Below are 20,285 nucleotides of genomic sequence, written 5' to 3' on the forward strand. Positions count from 1 at the left end.
GGAACATCTCCGCGGTGCCACTGTGTTCACCAAGCTGGACCTCCGCAGCGCGTATAACCTCATCCGGATACGCGAGGGGGACGAGTGGAAGACCGCCTTCGTCACGCCCACCGGCCACTATGAATATCTTGTGATGCCGTATGGCCTGGTCAACGCCCCCTCCGTATTCCAGGATTTCATCCATGAGGTGCTCCGGGAGTTCCTCCACAAATTCGTTCTGGTGTATATTGATGACATCCTCTTCTACTCCCGGAGCTTGGCCGAACATCGCCACCACGTTGCGGAGGTCCTCAAGCGCTTACGGCAGTTCCAACTCTTTCTAAAAGCAGAGAAGTGTTCCTTCCATCAGTCCTCTGTCCACTTCCTGGGATATGTGATTGACCACAGTGGCATCAGGATGGACGAGGGGAAGGTGTCCACCATCCAGAACTGGCCAACTCCCACTACCATTAAAGAACTCCAACGTTTCCTCGGCTTCTCCAATTTCTACCGTCGCTTCATAAAGAACTACAGCACCATCGTCAGCCCACTCACCAACCTGCTCCGTAAACAGCCCAAGTCTCTGTCCTGGTCCCAACCTGCCACAGAAGCTTTTGAGACCCTCAAGAAAGCCTTCACCACCGCTCCCCTCCTCGTCCACCCCAATCCAGAATTACCATTCGTCGTGGAGGTGGACGCCTCCACCACCGGAGTGGGAGCGGTCCTCTCACAGCAGCAGGGGAATCCAAGTAGGCTCCATCCATGCGCCTTCTTCTCCCGCAAGCTCAACCCGGCGGAGGTAAACTACGACATTGGGGACCGTGAACTCCTGGCTGTCAAGCTCGCCCTTGAGGAGTGGAGGCATTGGTTGGAGGGAGCTAACCACCCTTTCCAAGTTCTTACTGACCATAAAAACCTTGAGTATCTGAAAGCTGCCAAACGACTCAACCCACGTCAAGCCAGATGGGCAATGTTCTTCTCAAGATTTAATTTCACCATCTCATACCGCCCTGGATCAAAGAACCTCAAGGCCGATGCTCTCTCACGTCTCCACGCTCCCGAGGAGAAGAACGATGACCCTGAAACTATCCTGCCCGAGTCTCTCTTCATGAGCCCCATCGAATGGTCGGAAGAGACCTTACCCTCCACCAATGCCTCCTCACGCACTCCGCCGGGTTGTCCCCCAGGCTTGCGTTACATCACCAGGACACGACGCACTCCACTCCTGCACTCCGTACACTCTTCACTTGGCACTGGTCACCCGGGGGTCAATGAGACCCTCTCGCTGCTCAAACAGCGCTTCTGGTGGCCAAACATGGCCAGCGACGTCAGAAGGTACGTGCAGGGCTGCAGGGAGTGCGCCATCTCCAAGAGCCCACGCCATCTTCCAACCGGCAAGCTCAATCCTCTGCCCGTTCCTGAGAGACCCTGGTCACACCTGGGAGTAGACTTCATTACCGACCTCCCAGAATCTGATGGTCACACCTGTATTCTAGTAGTCGTAGACCGTTTCTCCAAAGCCTGCCGTCTGATCCCCCTGGAAGGTCTACCCACTGCCATGGCCACAGCAGAATTAATGTTCAACCATGTCTTCCGTCATTATGGAATCCCCGAAGACCTAGTCTCTGATAGAGGACCCCAATTCATCTCTCGAGTCTGGAAGGCGTTCTTCTCCCTCCTGGGTGTGACCGTCAGCCTATCGTCTGGATACCATCCTCAGTCGAACGGGCAGACGGAACGGAAGATCCAGGAGATTGGGCGCTTCCTGCGTACCTTCTGTCATGGCCACCAGGACTCCTGGAACCAGTACCTGGGCTGGGCCGAGTACGCCCAGAACTCCCTCCGTCAAGCTACAACAGGATTAATACCTTTTCAATGCGTGCTCGGCTTCCAGCCCCCACTGTTCCCCTGGGACGGGGAACCCTCCAACGTGCCAGCGGTCGACTACTGGTTCCGGGAGAGCGAGAGGGTATGGGACTCAGCTCATCACCAACTGCAGAGAGCCCTGCGCAGGCGCAGGATGACAGCCAACCTTCGGCGCTCCCACGCTCCTAACTACCAACCGGGGCAGAAGGTCTGGCTGTCCACCAGAGACATCAGGATGCGCCTGCCCTGCAAGAAGCTGAGTCCCCGCTTCATTGGCCCATTCACCATCCTCCGACAGATCAACCCCGTCACCTACCGGTTACAACTTCCTGCACAATATAAAAGAATTCATCCAACCTTCCATGTGTCACTCCTAAAACCTCACCACCCTTCTGTTCTTCCTTCCACAGAACCTGACGTGGCAGCCGTCGAGCCCCCCCTTCCACTCATCCTGGACGATGGAACTGCCTACGAGGTTCGAGAGATCCTGGACTCCCGGCGCCGTGGTGGTCTGTTAGAATATCTGGTGGATTGGGAAGGCTACGGTCCCGAAGAACGCTCATGGGTCCCTAAGAATGATATCCTTGATCCTACTCTGTTACAGACTTTCCACACCAACCACCCGGACAGACCTGCCCCACGACTTCGAGGACGACCACCACGACGTCGGGGTCCTCGGCCCTCAGGAGCGGGCCGTGGGAGGGGGGGTACTGTCACAGACACGTCAGGTTCCACCTCACTCCCTTACCCGCGCACTCAATCACCGGAATTCTAATCACCGCCACCTGCAGCTCATCACCACAGTCATCAGCCTCACTATAAGAACCCCACACTCACACACACACATTGTCCGGTCTCGTTCGTGATACACCTCGTTGTTCACCTACCTCAAGGACTCTCAAAACGATACTTACCTGTCTACATCATCTCCTTCGTCTCCATTGTCTCCAGTACTCCTCGTGTCCCTACCTGCTTGTGTGTGTGAGTGTTCCAGTCACCCATCTCCAGCGTCTCCTTCCACCATCACCTGCAATACAAAGAATAAGGACAGTATTACCTCTCTTTCACCTCCAAGACCCTCATATTCACCAGTCACTTACCTGTTTGCTCTGCTGATTGTCTCAATAAACAACCCAACTGCTTTTATCTCTGCTTCCGGTGTCTCTGTTGTAACACAATCATTCTCTCTCCACGAAATGCGAAATACTTCTAGTTTTGTTTTCTTCCAGCTGCACTCCATTTTTCTGGCTGCTGTCTTTAGGGCCCGAGTGTGCTCATTGTACCATGGCGTTGAATTAATTTCCTTAATCTTTTTTAAACGCAAAGGAGCAACTGAGTCTAATGTGCTGGAAAAGACAGAGGCAATAGTTTCTGTTGCAACATCGAGGTCTTCTAAGCTGTCTGGTATGCTGAGGCGATGAAACTGATCAGGAAGATTATTTATAAAGCGATCTTTAGTGGTAGAAGTGATGGTTCTACCATATTTATGGCAGGGAGGCAGTTTAGCCTCTTTGACTAAATGTAGTATACACGAGACTAGATAATGATCTGAGATGTCGTCACTCTGCTGCAGAATTTCAACGGCATCAATATCGATTCCATGTGACAATATTAGATCTAAAGTATGATTATGACAATGAGTGGGTCCTGACACGTGTTGTCTAACATGATTGTTAAAATCTCCAACAATCAGCGCTTTATCGACGTTGACCAATAGGTCTGAGAGAAAGTCTGCAAACTCTTTTAGGAAATCAGCATAAGGCCCTGGAGGTCTATAAACGGTAGCCAAAGCAAGAGATAGTAGCAATTTTTTACTTATTTGATAAACTAATGACTTTAACACACTCCCTTCTTTAGAGATGCTCATGTAGTGTGTGCAAATACTTTGTTTGACCAAACTGGAGCTGATGATGATAATTACCTTACAAAGTTAACACACCAATTTTATCACTAACAACTTAATGATTTTATTTCTATATTTTAATGGCATGATAAAAGAAAGTAGTGGAACTAACATTAATGCATGAGTTTGTGTGCAAAAGAATATCCTATAAACTGTGTTCAGATCAGATGTGTGTCGAGTCAGTGTGGTTTATGATATGCACTTTATCACACTGAACATCATGTGAACATCACTGAACATCATGTTTACAGAGAGAATCATTGAAGCTACAAGAGGATCTGCATACTGTAAGTGTTTTGCTGTCGTTTCTAGTTGATTTTAGTGCTGTATAGTTGCTTTACTGCTTGTTTACTGAGGTCACGTGGCAAATCGCGTTTGGTTTCGTTTGCTCTGAGTCAGTAAGGCGTGGTCAAAGCCAGCTTAGTATATAAACAGTTGTTATTTAGCATTCATTAGAGAGAATCATTGAAGCTACAAGAGGATCTGCATACTGTAAGTGTTTTGCTGTCGTTTCTAGTTGATTTTAGTGCTGTATAGTTGCTTTACTGCTTGTTTACTGAGGTCACGTGGCAAATCGCGTTTGGTTTCGTTTGCTCTGAGTCAGTAAGGCGTGGTCAAAGCCAGCTTAGTATATAAACAGTTGTTATTTAGCATTCATTAGAGAGAATCATTGAAGCTACAAGAGGATCTGCATACTGTAAGTGTTTTGCTGTCGTTTCTAGTTGATTTTAGTGCTGTATAGTTGCTTTACTGCTTGTTTACTGAGGTCACGTGGCAAATCGCGTTTGGTTTCGTTTGCTCTGAGTCAGTAAGGCGTGGTCAAAGCCAGCTTAGTATATAAACAGTTGTTATTTAGCATTCATTAGAGAGAATCATTGAAGCTACAAGAGGATCTGCATACTGTAAGTGTTTTGCTGTCGTTTCTAGTTGATTTTAGTGCTGTATAGTTGCTTTACTGCTTGTTTACTGAGGTCACGTGGCAAATCGCGTTTGGTTTCGTTTGCTCTGAGTCAGTAAGGCGTGGCCTGCTGAACTAACGTTGTAATAAGCTGGTATAAGTGCACAGTGTACCGCGGCAGCCCTCATGTGAAGCCCTCCTCGTGTGAAGACCGAAGAGTGTAAAGACCAGCGACTCTACCTGTGCGACTCCACCGAGCAACGACACAGACAAGACACTTGAGTATTGCTCTTTTCTTTCTTTCCTCTTTATACCGTGTGTTCTTGTCTGTCTTTTGACTTGTTTTAGGTATGTGCTTCCAAATTCCCACTATTACTAACCCTCGTAAATCGCATGCTACACGCTGTAAGCAGCGCAACCATAACAACCTGCGTTCTTTACCCATGTCACCTAGTACATTGTTTTCTATTTCGATTGGGCTCTGGAATTGTCAGTCTGCTGTCAACAAAGCAGACTTCATCACTGCTATTGCTACTTATTCAGATCTCCATCTCATGGCTCTGACTGAGACATGGATCAAACCAGAGGACACTGCCACACCAGCAGCCCTCTCCTCTAATTTCACTTTCTCTCACACCTCACGCCAGATTGGGAGGGGTGGTGGTACTGGTTTGCTTATGTCCAATGAATGGAAGTTCAATCCTTTACCATCTCTCTCTGAAAATGGCTCATTTGAATCACATGCAATTACCATCACCTACCCTACCAAAATTCATGTTGTAGTTGTTTATCGTCCCCCAGGTCAGCTAGGTAACTTCTTGGAGGAGTTGGATGTGTTACTCTCATCCTTCCCTGAGGATGGCACTCCTCTGCTAGTACTTGGTGACTTCAACATCCATCTAGACAAACCTCAGGCTGCTGACTTCCACACGCTGCTTGCCTCATTTGATCTCAAGCGAGTGGCTACCTCAGCTACCCACAAATCAGGTAACCAATTGGACCTCATCTACACACGCTGTGGCTCCACCGACAATACACTGGTTACTCCACTACACACCTCAGACCACTTTCTCATTACTTTCACACTCAACCTGACCCCCAACTCATCACACACCCCACCACACGTCACTTTTCGGCGAAACCTACGTGTAACCCAGAGTGATTACAAATAGAAACAAGATTAAGAAAAAATGGTAGGCCAGAGGAGTTACTTAAAAATAAAATAAAAATAAAAAAGTAGATTAATAACTAAACGCATAAATGCAAAGTTAAAACTTTTCATAAATTATCAAAGAGTGTTTTCTTTTATTTTTCTTGTTATTTTGTTATGTTGAAAATGTAAAATTAATGTACATAGTTGAATGTTATGTTGCCTTTAAGAGAATATGAGGTGGAGTTCACTGTCGACCTATCAGGAGAGAGACAACGTGAAGCAAGTGGATGACGTCACCAGCGCGCGAGAGAGGAAGAGAGAGAGGAGCTGGAAACAGAAAGATCGGCGGAGATCATTCTGACTGAAAATACTAGTGATTTCAAACCGAAACCAGATAAAACAGCTAGAAAAAAAATGATTTTTCTTTGAACTGAACTTTATTTTGTTTCTTGAGTGATTTTGAGTTATTTTTGAGTGTTTTTCAACGTGAACGCAGCGATGACGCAGTTTGAGCTCTTCACCACAAGAAACATGGCGAGCCTCCCAGCGAATCTTGATTACGACGAAATCGTCGAGCGATTTCAGTAGATTCTCTGCAAGTTTTCTCCGGACAGAGGAAAACAATCTGTGAGTTAACAGACATTGAACTCTCTTTGTTTCCTATATAAGATATTCTGTTCAATACGACAGAAGAAGGCCTGGATCATTACATCTAACGTCTCATTCAGTTTTGGTTGATTGTTCAACACAACGGTAGGCCTGGATTATTGCTTCTAACGTCTCAATCGGGTATGGACGATTGGTTTTCTTTTGAATTCAGAGACTGGTATTTGAAAATACATTACTGAATTTATTGGTGTTTGAACTGTTTGCACATTAACAGTTGAATTGTATTTTTTTTTTATTTGTTTAATTATTCTTTACCTGTATTTTAATTTGAAGAAAAGATTTATTGGGTGAAATATTTGAAATGCAAGTTGTTGTTGTTTTTTTTTTTTTTGCTAAACTGTCTATTTGAATATCAGATTCAAATTGAAAGTACAGAGCATTTAACCCACTGAAGTAGACCAGTGTAGATTTCAGTTTAGGAACTTAAAATCTAAAACGGTTCAAATAAATAATTAAAATACTAAAAGATAAATAGGAAAAAGAGAATTTAAATTAGTAATACTAAATATACTAAACTATAATGAATATATTGAACTAGAAGTAATATACTACAAGATTAAATTTCAAAAAGATTTAAAAGGAATTAATCCTAAAAGGAAAAGAGATTAAAGAAGGATAAATAACAGGTCATTCTAATAAAGAAACATACTCAGAGCCCAGTTTATTTATTTTCTTGCATTTATTGTCAATCAGTAATTTCATTGTAATTTTGTTGATCATCACTCTTTTCATTAGTTTCTGCTTTTACCTGAAAGAGAAACAGTTTGTTAATTCATTTCATTTATCGTTTGCTATAAATTTTATCTATATAATTAGACCTTACCTTTGTTGGCTGTCTGTTCTTTCAATCTCTCACCACTGCTCCTTATGAACCTAGAGGTACTGGTCCATGTTTCCTTTTTTTTTTTTAATTCACCTGGGTGTCCATTCAGACGCGGTGTCCTGGTGACCTGAAGGAGGCGCTACAGTTTTGGCGAGCCAGCCAGGAGTAGTGAGTAGAGAGATATCTTAATAACAGAACAGACACATTTAAAGAGACATTGCACTGTAAGAATGGAAGTCATTGATCAAGAGAATGTTAAGGTTCCAAACTCACTTATTGTGAGTGGTATTACAAATACCGAGAGAGATAACGATCTGACTGAGCATCTCAGCAAATATGGATGCATTGGCAGGATTGTTCGCATTGACAACCCTGAGTCCCCATATCACAAAAATGTGATAATTGAGTATGAGAGTGGAAGTGCACTGAAGAGCTTAGAGCCTCAGCTGCCATTCATTTTTGAAAGCCCACATCAGCCCAATCTCAAGTATGAGATTAAAGCTTTGTCCAGTATTTATGTGCAAACAGTCACTAGTAGCGCTACCAAGGGCTATATGGAGGAATTGAAGCGCATTGCAAAGCTGAGTGGTAAATCTTTTGAGGAACTCTTAAATGAGGAGCTTTCAAAATGCAGAGAACCTGTATCTCAAAATGAAGATGAATCTGGAAGAACTGTTCAACCACCTACTAATGCGAATGCCATGCCAGAGATCCAAACGGATTTTCCCAGAGTCAGTCCAGCTCAAGGGAACCGTGAAACACTCACTGATTCTGCATTTGTTCCATTAACCAGAATACCTATTCCTAATGTGAATCCCCCAGAAGTACAGCGTGTTGTAGTTGAGCACATTGTGAAGAGTGAAGATGCTGCTTCTCACATGCATGCTCCTCTCAAGCTAAAGTTCTTTTCTGGGAGGTCCCCTCGTCCAGGGAATGAGGTGGATTATGATACATGGCATAACAGCGTTGAACTCATGCTACAAGATCCTGCTGTTTCTGATCTAGTCAGATCTCGAAAAATTCTTGACAGCCTTTTGCCTCCAGCAGCAGACATTGTTCGGACACTGGGTTCACATGCTACGCCCAGAGCATATCTTGATCTATTAGATTCAGCTTTTGGAACCGTGGAAGACGGCGATGAGTTGTTTGCTAAATTCTTGAACACTCTGCAGGACGCTGGAGAGAGACCATCCCAGTTCTTACAACGTCTGCAAGTAGCTTTGACACTAGCCATAAGAAGAGGTGGTGTATCCTCAAGTGAGGCTGATCGACACTTGCTGAGACAGTTTTGTAGGGGTTGTTGGGACAATGCCCTCATTTCAGAGTTTCAGCTTGAACAAAAGAAAACGGATCCCCCTCCGTTCTCAGAACTTTTGCTGCTGTTGCGTACAGCCGAAGACAAACAAAGCACAAAAGAGTTCCGTATGAGAAAGCATCTTGGTACATCCAAGCAGCGCACTACATCTTACTCCTTGTATGCTTCCTCGGATGAGGTGGTGTCAGCTCAAACTTCAGTTTCTGACTTGAAGAAACAAATTTCAGTGCTTCAGGGACAGGTTGAGAGTTTAAAGAAGGCCAAAGAGCAAACCAAGGATTCTCATGAGAGTATGGTTCGTGATTTGCAAAAACAAGTAGCAGAGTTGCAAAGTCAGATTGTTGCTGTTAAGCCAACTAAGTCTGCAAATGGTAAACATGCTGCAAAGATGACCAAATCACAGTCTGTGCAAACAAACCTAAGTGAACTTTCCCACAGCTTTTCTTCTAAGCAGACTAATCCTAAACCATGGTACTGCTTCCGCTGTGGCGAGGATGGCCACATTGTCTCTACTTGTGATAATGCTGCAAATCCTGCTCTGGTAGCATCCAAAAGGAAGCTTCTGAAAGAAAGACAGGCTACCTGGGAGACTACTCGGGGGTCATGCCGTCCTGCCCCTTTAAACTAGAACCAGCTCCAGTTATGGGACAAACGGGGGCTGAGAAATGTATCAGGGGTCCCGATGATTATAAAAGCAGAAGCTCCAATTGGCACGTTCGCATTAGAAACAAACAATTTGTTCTTCCCAAAGGATTAGTTGGGGCAAAGTGCACAGCTGAAGTTATTATTGCAGGGCAAAATTGCAATTGTCTTCTCGATACAGGCTCACAGGTGACCACTGTTTCGCAGCCATATTATGAGAAGAATCTGTCCCACCTGGAAATTAAACCTCTTGAACATCTTCTTGAGGTGGAAGCAGCAAATGGTCAGCTTGTACCTTACCTTGGGTATATTGAAATTGATGTTGTGTTCCCCAAGGATTTCCTTGGAGCAGAGACCAAAATTTCCACTCTTGCTTTGGTCACTGCTGATATCAGTGGTAGTGCGCAGTCTTCTGTACTTATAGGCACAAACACTCTTGACTTAGCCTATGAGAGTCAGTCTGAGTCAGAAATTCTGTCATCTTGTCAGACTTTACCTTATGGGTTCAGAGCCATTCTGAATGTACTTGGACAAAGATTGAAGCAAAAGTCCAATAGCATTATTGGGTCTGTGCGAATTTTGGGTACAAAGCCTGAAGTGGTTCCCGCTGGACGAACTCTTGTTCTTGAAGGCTCAATCAGTACACAGGAGCCGTCTTCTGATAAATGGGTCTTAATGGAATCTCCTACTGAGTCTTCTTTGCCAGGAGGTCTTTTGTGTGCCTCCTGTCTTGTCGCATTTCCTTCTAAGACAGCTCGGAAAATCCCAGTGATCCTGAAAAATGAAACGGAGCATGACATTTTAGTTCCTGCAAAAAGTGTCATTGCAGAATTACATTCTCTGCAAAGTGTGATCACGAAAGAAGTAGTAGTGGACAGTGGCAATCATATGAAAGCTGCCCGGCCTTTCGCTATTGATTTCGGTGATTCACCAATACCTGAGGAGTGGAAGGAAAGGATTTCACAAAAACTATGGTCAATGCCAGAAGTTTTTGCCCTTCATGATCTTGACTTTGGTAGAACTGATAAGGTGACACATCATATAAGGCTACATGATGAAACCCCGTTTAAACATAGGGCTCGACCAATACACCCTCAGGATTATGATGCAGTTCGCAAGCATCTGCAGGAATTACTAGATGCTGGTGTCATTCGGGAATCGGAGTCCTCTTTTTCCTCACCCATCGTAGTTGTTCGGAAGAAAAATGGGGATGTCCGACTTTGCATCGATTATCGTAAACTCAATCTGCAAACCATCAAAGATGCTTATGCTCTGCCAAACTTAGAGGAGACTTTTTCTGCTCTCACTGGTTCTCGTTGGTTTTCCGTTCTTGATCTCAAGTCTGGTTACTACCAGATTGAGGTAGAGGAGTCAGATAAGCATAAGACCGCTTTTGTCTGCCCTCTCGGATTTTGGGAGTTCAACAGAATGCCACAGGGGGTCACAAATGCTCCCAGTACTTTTCAAAGACTCATGGAGAGGTGCATGAGTGATATCCATTTGAAAGAGGTTGTTGTTTTTATTGACGATTTGATAGTGTTTTCGGACACATTGGAAGAACACGAGCGCAGGTTGTTGAGGGTGTTGCAACGACTGAAAGAGTATGGATTAAAGCTCTCTCCAGAAAAATGTAAATTTTTCCAAGCTTCAGTAAAGTATCTGGGACATATTGTGTCTAGCAATGGTGTGGAGACAGATCCTGAAAAAGTCGAGGTGCTGAAATCTTGGCCAGTCCCAAAGAACCTGAAAGAACTACGTTCATTCTTGGGGTTCTCAGGGTATTACAGGAGGTTTATCCGAGATTATGCCATGATTGTGAAGCCTTTGAATGATTTGACATCTGGGTATCCACCACTCCGAAAGGGCTGTAAATTCAAAGAAAGGAAAGACTACCATAATCCCAAAGAGCCCTTTGGTAGCCGTTGGTCTGCAAGTTGTCAGCAGGCATTTGAAGCGATCATTGAAGCACTTACTACTGCTCCAGTGCTTGGTTTCGCTGATCCGAAACTTCCATATGTCCTCCACACAGACGCAAGCACTGTAGGGTTAGGAGCGGCCTTATATCAAGAGCAAGATGGCCAATTGAAAGTAATTGCCTATGCCAGTCGTGGTCTTTCTCGCAGTGAGGCCCATTACCCAGCTCACAAACTGGAGTTTTTGGCCCTTAAGTGGGCGGTCACCGAGAAGTTCAATGATTATCTGTACGGTAACCAGTTCACCGTTGTTACTGACAGTAATCCGTTGACATACATATTGACCTCAGCAAAGCTGGATTCTACGAGCTACAGATGGCTCTCAGCTCTTTCAACTTTTTCTTTTAAATTACAGTACAGAGCTGGGAAACAGAATCTGGATGCTGATGGTCTGTCCAGACTTCCTCAGGGTGGATGGAGAAATGATGTCACGTCTCAGAAGGAGCAAGAGCAAATCCGTCAATTCACTTTGAATCACTTGCTTGATGATGTTCACACTGTTCCTGCTGAGGTTATTCAGGCCATATGCGACAAGCACATTGTCCATCACAGTTCAGTTGATTGTGGTGATCTTCCTTTTGCTTTGGTTGAATCCTTTGCTATGCATGTTAATGCAATTCCATGCAGTTTTGATCAGAATCAGGGTTGTGAAAATCTTCCTGAAGTCCCAACATTTGGAGAGAATGATTTGATGGAAAAGCAAAGATCTGACCCCATCATCCGTGAGATAATTCACCAATTAGAGACTGGTGAAACAATTCCTCCTCCTGTAAGGAAAGAACTTCCTACCCTTCCATTGCTGATGAGGGAGTTAAAGAAGCTGGAGTTGCATAACGGAATCCTCTATCGGAGAAGACAGGAGGGAGAGCAGATTCAATATCAGTTGGTTCTTCCTGAATCTTTGCGTGGATTGGTTCTTACCTGTTTACATGATGAGATGGGACATTTGGGCATCGAGCGCACACTGGATCTTGCAAGGTCAAGGTTCTATTGGCCTAGAATGGTTGCAGATGTGGAGAGAAAAATCAGAACATGCCCCAGATGTGTGTGTCATAAGTCCTTACCTGAGAAAGCTGCTCCTTTGGTCAATATCCAAGTGACTCGTCCCCTTGAACTGGTGTGCATGGACTATTTGTCTATTGAGCCAGATTCCAAGAATACCAAGGATGTGCTAGTTATCACTGATTTCTTTACCAAGTATGCGGTTGCTGTTCCTACTTCCAATCAGAAGTCGCGTACTGTGGCTAAAGCTCTTTGGGAGAATTTCATAGTTCCTTATGGGATCCCTGAAAAGTTACATGGCGACCAGGGAGCTGACTTTGAGTCAAAGACTATTAAAGAGCTTTGTCAACTGATGGGAATTCACAAGATCAGAACAACTCCGTACCACCCCAGGGGGAATCCAGTTGAACGATTCAATCGTACTCTCCTAAGTATGCTTGGTACGCTTAAAGAGTGTGATAAGGTGCATTGGAGTAGTTTTGTGAAGCCCCTCGTACATGCGTATAACTGTACCAAACATGATTCTACTGGGTTTACCCCATATGAATTAATGTTTGGGAGGCAGCCGCGCTTGCCTATAGACTTGGTTTTTGATGTTCCTCAGAACAGAGAGCAGTTTAAGACACATTCACAATATGTGCGTGATTTGAAGTCTAGGTTGCAAGGAACTTATGACTTAGCAATGAGAAATGCTGCTAAAGTTGGAGAGAGGAACAAAACTCGTTTTGACAAGCATGTTCTTGAATCTACTCTGGATATTGGAGATAGGGTTCTAGTTAGGAATGTACGCTTAAGGGGTAAACATAAACTGGCGGACAAGTGGGAATCACTTGTATATGTTGTTGTGAACAGGGCAGGTGATCTTCCTGTATACACTGTTAAGCCAGAAGGTAAAGATGGTCCGTCGAGAACTCTTCATAGAGATCTTTTACTACCTTGTGAATTGTTGCAGTTACCTGAAGAGGTAGTTGATTTGCCCAGGTCCCGTAAGCGTCCGCCAACTCGTAGAAATCCAAGCAATGAGGTACAAGAGCAGCCAAAATCTGACTCTGATGATGATAGTTGTTTAGAACTGCTGTACCGAGATCCTGTAAACTGCACAAATACCAGATTCATTGAGGTCTATGAAACTGAAAAAGGGTCACAGAATGATGTTCCCTCAATCTCTGTTGTTCAGGACATTGATAACATTCCAACTGAGGACTTGGCTGTCTTGTCACCTGGGCCAGAGCATTCTACAATTGAAAGTGTACCTACCTTAAATTACTTACCTGTTGATGATCCAGAGGTAAATGAAAATTTACCTGCAGTTGCTTCTGACACGCTCACTGATCAGAGCATGCCTGTAAAAGAAACAGAAAAAGTCTGTGAACATGAATCTTCACAAGAGCAAACTGAAAATGATGGCAGTTTCATCAGAAAGTCTAATAGAGTTAGACAGAAACCACGAGTGTTCACTTACCCTGAATTGGGTAATCCTTTGGTTTCAATAGTACAGTCTCTGTTTCAGAGTCTTAGTACAGCTGTGACTGAATCTATTATGGACAGCAGTTTTACCAATTCATCTGAACCTGTGGTAACACAACCTGTTAGTTGCATGCACAGGGACGTGCATAGAGTTAACGGGGGAGGGTGTAACCCAGAGTGATTACAAATAGAAACAAGATTAAGAAAAAATGGTAGGCCAGAGGAGTTACTTAAAAATAAAAGAAAAATAAAAAAGTAGATTAATAACTAAACGCATAAATGCAAAGTTAAAACTTTTCATAAATTATCAAAGAGTGTTTTCTTTTATTTTTCTTGTTATTTTGTTATGTTGAAAATGTAAAATTAATGTACATAGTTGAATGTTATGTTGCCTTTAAGAGAATATGAGGTGGGGTTCACTGTCGACCTATCAGGAGAGAGACAACGTGAAGCAAGTGGATGACGTCACCAGCGCGCGAGAGAGGAAGAGAGAGAGGAGCTGGAAACAGAAAGATCGGCGGAGATCATTCTGACTGAAAATACTAGTGATTTCAAACCGAAACCAGATAAAACAGCTAGAAAAAAAATGATTTTTCTTTGAACTGAACTTTATTTTGTTTCTTGAGTGATTTTGAGTTATTTTTGAGTGTTTTTCAACGTGAACGCAGCGATGACGCAGTTTGAGCTCTTCACCACAAGAAACATGGCGAGCCTCCCAGCGAATCTTGATTACGACGAAATCGTCGAGCGATTTCAGTAGATTCTCTGCAAGTTTTCTCCGGACAGAGGAAAACAATCTGTGAGTTAACAGACATTGAACTCTCTTTGTTTCCTATATAAGATATTCTGTTCAATACGACAGAAGAAGGCCTGGATCATTACATCTAACGTCTCATTCAGTTTTGGTTGATTGTTCAACACAACGGTAGGCCTGGATTATTGCTTCTAACGTCTCAATCGGGTATGGACGATTGGTTTTCTTTTTGAATTCAGAGACTGGTATTTGAAAATACATTACTGAATTTATTGGTGTTTGAACTGTTTGCACATTAACAGTTGAATTGTATTTTTTTTTTATTTGTTTAATTATTCTTTACCTGTATTTTAATTTGAAGAAAAGATTTATTGGGTGAAATATTTGAAATGCAAGTTGTTGTTGTTTTTTTTTTTTTGCTAAACTGTCTATTTGAATATCAGATTCAAATTGAAAGTACAGAGCATTTAACCCATTGAAGTAGACCAGTGTAGATTTCAGTTTAGGAACTTAAAATCTAAAACGGTTCAAATAAATAATTAAAATACTAAAAGATAAATAGGAAAAAGAGAATTTAAATTAGTAATACTAAATATACTAAACTATAATGAATATATTGAACTAGAAGTAATATACTACAAGATTAAATTTCAAAAAGATTTAAAAGGAATTAATCCTAAAAGGAAAAGAGATTAAAGAAGGATAAATAACAGGTCATTCTAATAAAGAAACATACTCAGAGCCCAGTTTATTTATTTTCTTGCATTTATTGTCAATCAGTAATTTCATTGTAATTTTGTTGATCATCACTCTTTTCATTAGTTTCTGCTTTTACCTGAAAGAGAAACAGTTTGTTAATTCATTTCATTTATCGTTTGCTATAAATTTTATCTATATAATTAGACCTTACCTTTGTTGGCTGTCTGTTCTTTCAATCTCTCACCACTGCTCCTTATGAACCTAGAGGTACTGGTCCATGTTTCCTTTTTTTTTTTTAATTCACCTGGGTGTCCATTCAGACGCGGTGTCCTGGTGACCTGAAGGAGGCGCTACATACGCTCCCTCTCACCATCTCATCTATCCTCTTCGGTCTCATCCACACTTCCTCCCGCTAACCAATTCTCATCAATGGACACTAACACTGCTACTGACACTCTATGCACCACTCTATCATCCTGCTTAGATGATTTCTGCCCCCTCTTAACACTCTGAGGTCTGACGGTATCGCCGGCGATACCACCGTGGTTTTTTTCTTATCAGTATGAAAGAGACTCAAAATACTCCGTCAATGTTGCACATACAATTAAGAGTTATACACCATTTTAATCTGTGGAATATCTTCTTTCATTTGTGTACACTCAGAGTAAAAACTGAATGTTGTGCTTTTTGTAAAATAAAGAAAACTAACATGATGCGTGATTTCTCCTCTCCCTCGGAACGAACTCCAATCTGATAGTTCTCAGAAAATGAACTGTAACTTAGTGAATACTAATGACAAAAAAATTACACTTATGTCTAAAAAAACGTTAAGATGTCAGGTTTTAAATCATGTAAGTCAAATCGAAAACAAACCTTATTTGTTTATGTAATCTGTATGAAAAGAGAGCCATGTCAGAAATCCGTGATTCAGCTCATTATCTGCTAATGCGGCCACGCCCACGGAGTCAGCGCTATTCAGACGCTAATTCAGTCAATACATGCATTCATTATCTCAATCGTGTATTTATTGTCTTGAAAAGTGTTTATCTGGATGTAAAAGTCATGGTTAGCGATCTCTAGAAGACATGCAGTTACTTCCTGTTTACTTGTCTTCTACAGATGAAGTTTAGATGAGTTTTTGTTTCTTTAGCGCCCTCCGGCTGCTGTATGTATTGGAAACTCCATTCATGGAATAGCCTCTTCTTCTTTTAGATGAATTTGTGGACTAAAATGCACAGAGCGCCCTCCGACTTCAAGGATGAATTGAAAACACCAGCGCTCATAGTAATGACAATGAATATTAAGTTAATATAACTCCTCTGTATAGAAAAATGACATAAGCATATGAGAATCCAATATTTCTCCAAATGTGCATGCTTTTAAACTAAAAGCCTATATTCAGACTCTTTGCATCACAGAAATACATTATATTTTAAAGTATAATATAAAACCATTACTTTATATTGTAATAATATTTTTCTGTATGTTTCATATATCATAATGAGCTTGAGACATCACAGAAGGTTTTTTTTCACAGCCTACCTGACTGAAATGCCTCATTAATATGCAAGTCATTTCAGCTCATTACTATCCAATTCTTTTGTCTTCTCAGGTGAGAATGGCCCATTTTCAGTGGTGATTCACGCCTCCTCGCATACTGTGTTTCTTGGCAAAAAGTGTCTTACAAAAACTAAATCAATATATTGTTTTATATGAAGGAGTAGGCAGCATAATTTTTACATAATTTTGAAGCAAAAACTCTAGTCTACAACCTCCAATACCCAGAAGTCTTATGAACACAGATTTATTATACTTTTTTTGGCCTTATTTCAGTGACTTAAGTTTTTTGTTTTTTCAACAACCACGCATAAATGTTATTCCTTCAAAAACACAAACATGTACATACATGTTCCTCACATATTATTGTAGCCTAGTTTGTGCTGAATACAGTGTAATGACACTTTTTCCATTAATATGTTTATAAACAACTGAAAAAAGCACAAATGTCAGGGCATGTCAAAAGTTCTCCAGGCCCCAAATCAGCCTCAGACTCCAGAGGGTTAACCAGACCAGCCCGCGCCACCCCCTCTGCCCCCTGGCTCTCTGATGTTCTCCGTGAGCATCGGTCTAGACTTAGGGCTGCAGAGAGGAAGTGGCGCAAATCTAAAAATCCTACTGACCTTAGCTTATATCAGTCACTCCTTTCTTCTTTCTCTACTAATGTCACCAATGCCAAAACCTCCTACTATCACACTAAAATTAACAACTCAAATGACTCCCGAACACTTTTCAAAACCTTCTCTTCTCTTCTTTGCCCTCCTCCCCTCCCTCCCACATCAGTTCTTACAGCTGATGACTTTGCCACTTTCTTCACACATAAAATAACAACCATCAGCGGCCAATTCTCCACACCACACACTGACAAGAACATCTTAATTGAAAACACACAAATTCTCCCCTCCTTCTCCATGCTTTCTGAGGCAGACGTTTCCAAACTCATTCTTTCCAATCACCCCACTACCTGTCCGCTAGACCCTATCCCCACTCATCTTCTTCAGGCCATCTCCTCCTCAATTCTACCTGCACTCACTCACATTATCAATTCCTCCCTTCACACTGGAACATTTCCCACAGCTTTTAAGCAGGCTAGGATTACCCCACTGCTTAAGAAACCCACTCTGAATCCAGCTCTTTTTTAAACTACAGACCAGTATCCCTTCTTCCTTTCATTGCTAAGACACTTGAGAGAGTTGCATTCAACCAACTGTCTACTTATCTCTCACAGAACAACCTCCTTGACAACCACCAGTCTGGTTTCAAGAGTGGCCACTCTACTGAGACTGTCACTGAAGCCCTGAGACTGGCACGAGCATCTTCAAAATCATCAGTACTCATCTTGCTGGATCTGTCTGCTGCCTTTGACACAGTGAACCACCAGATCCTCCTGTCTACACTCATGTCGAAGGGCATCACGGGAACCGCGCTCCAGTGGTTCGAGTCTTACCTCTCAGGTAGGTCCTTCAGGGTATCTTGGAGAGGTGAGGTGTCCAAGTCACATCATCTTGCTACTGGGGTACCTCAGGGCTCTGTGCTTGGTCCACTTCTCTTCTCCATCTACACGTCATCACTAGGATCGGTCATTCAGGATCATGGTTTCTCCCATCACTGTTATGCTGATGACACACAACTCTACCTCTCATTCCAACCAGATGATCCGACGGTTGCTGGTCGCATCACAGCCTGCCTGACAGCCATTTCTGCCTGGATGAAGGACCACCACCTCCAACTCAACCTTGCAAAAACGGAACTGCTTGTGATCGGTGCAAACCCAACACTTCATCACAACCTTTCAGTTCAACTTGGGTCTTCAACCATCACTCCTTCCAGGACAGCCAGAAACCTTGGAGTGGTGATGGATGATGGTCTAACCCGGTCGACCCGGTCCTGCAGATTTGCCTTGTACAACATCAGGAAGATTAGACCCTTCCTATCTGAACATTCCACACAAATTCTTGTCCAAGCTCTTGTTCTATCCAGACTGGACTATTGTAATGCTCTCTTGGCTGGCCTTCCAGCATGCACTATCAAGCCTCTACAACTGATCCAAAATGCTGCAGCAAGACTGGTCTTCAACGAACCGAAGAGAGCGCACGTCACTCCTCTCTTCATCAGTCTGCACTGGCTGCCAGTAGCTGCTCGCATCCAATTCAAGGCTCTGATGTTTGCTTACAGAACGACAGCTGGCTCTGCACCGCTATACCTTAACTCACTACTTCAGACTTACGCGCCCTCCAGAAACCTGCGTTCTGCAAGTGAACGGCGCCTTGTGGTGCCATCACATAGGGGCACAAAATCACTCTCACGGACCTTCTCCGGGACTGTTCCTGGCTGGTGGAATGACCTACCACGCTCTATCCGAGCAGCCGAGTCTCTAGCCATTTTCAAAAAAATGCTAAAGACGTATCTTTTTCGTCAGCACTTGACCCAGTAGTAGTAGCACTTACCTTGACTAATATTCTTCTCCTATCTGTGTATTTATTTATTAAAAAAAAAAAAATTCGCTTTGAGCACTTTACTGACATAACTGTGACTTCACTCAGCACTTACATACTGTTGTTCTCATGTTGATTTAATTGATTCTACTACTCTCATTTGTAAGTCGCTTTGGATAAAAGCGTCTGCTAAATGACTAAATGTAAATGTAAATGTGTACTCAAAAGATGAAACACTTCACTGTGTTATAGTGTCACTATATATCAACTCTAGCTGGATTTCAACACTCAGTTCAGATCAGAGGAAGTTCTCAACCACAGGAGGAGCTGATGATGATTAAAGGAGGAGCTGTAACTATATAATGAAGAGAAAGACTGACAGAAACAGAAAATGGCTGATCAGTGTGATCTGTGTCTGCTGGGACTGATCATTCTCTCTTCACTTCTCACAGGTAAAGAAATCTGGATTTTCTCTAAAGACATTTAGTGGAATTAGTCTGGAAAGAGTTGATTTGAACATGCTCAGTTTATTCTTGCACACATTCACGGTGTGATCTCAGAGTTGTGTATTGATACATACAGATCATACTGTATTATTCCTGATACTGGACATAGAGTCACTCAAACATCTGATGATCAACAATTATCTTCATATTCAGAGATTTCAACAGCTACATGATCAAGACAAACACTTTATTCTGGAGAGTGTGATGATTGTGTTCATGAGGAAAAAAAGACTTGAATTGTCTGATTTATATGCTGATATGTTTCATGTCTTCATTTATTAATATATATCATAATGATCACTCAAATATACTGTGTTTCAGGTACCAGTGGAGTGATTGAGAATGTGTTCATCAGTTCTGGTGAAAATGTCCGTCTGTCCTGTAATAATGCTCTTTCTGACTGCAAATCAACTACATGGATCCATAAGAGAATCAGTCATTCTGAGTATGTTGAAATGATTGTTGGAGGGATAAAGCAGAAAGACACAGAGAGACATGAGAGACTGAGTCTGGGGTCTGACTGCTCTCTGAACATCAAGAACGTCACAGAAGAAGATTCTGGATTATACACCTGCAGACAATATGTGAATGGACAAAAACAAGGAACTGATGCAGGTGTTTATCTGCATGTTCTTCATGGTAAG

General features: G+C 42.7%; 1 protein-coding gene across 1 annotated transcript in view; it reads left to right on the top strand.

Annotated features, from left to right (window-relative positions):
- Positions 1-19,526: 19,526 nt before the first annotated feature.
- LOC137002867 (carcinoembryonic antigen-related cell adhesion molecule 5-like) overlaps positions 19,527-20,285 on the top strand; it is a 34,534-nt gene continuing 33,775 nt past the window's right edge. Inside the window, exons 1-2 of the mRNA XM_067362794.1 lie at positions 19,527-19,587; positions 19,963-20,280. Coding sequence (XP_067218895.1) covers positions 19,527-19,587; positions 19,963-20,280 — 379 coding nt within the window. The remainder of the gene's footprint in view (positions 19,588-19,962; positions 20,281-20,285) is intronic.

The sequence above is a fragment of the Chanodichthys erythropterus genome, chromosome 3 (assembly GCF_024489055.1).
Source record: "Chanodichthys erythropterus isolate Z2021 chromosome 3, ASM2448905v1, whole genome shotgun sequence".
Lineage (NCBI taxonomy): Eukaryota > Metazoa > Chordata > Actinopteri > Cypriniformes > Xenocyprididae > Chanodichthys > Chanodichthys erythropterus.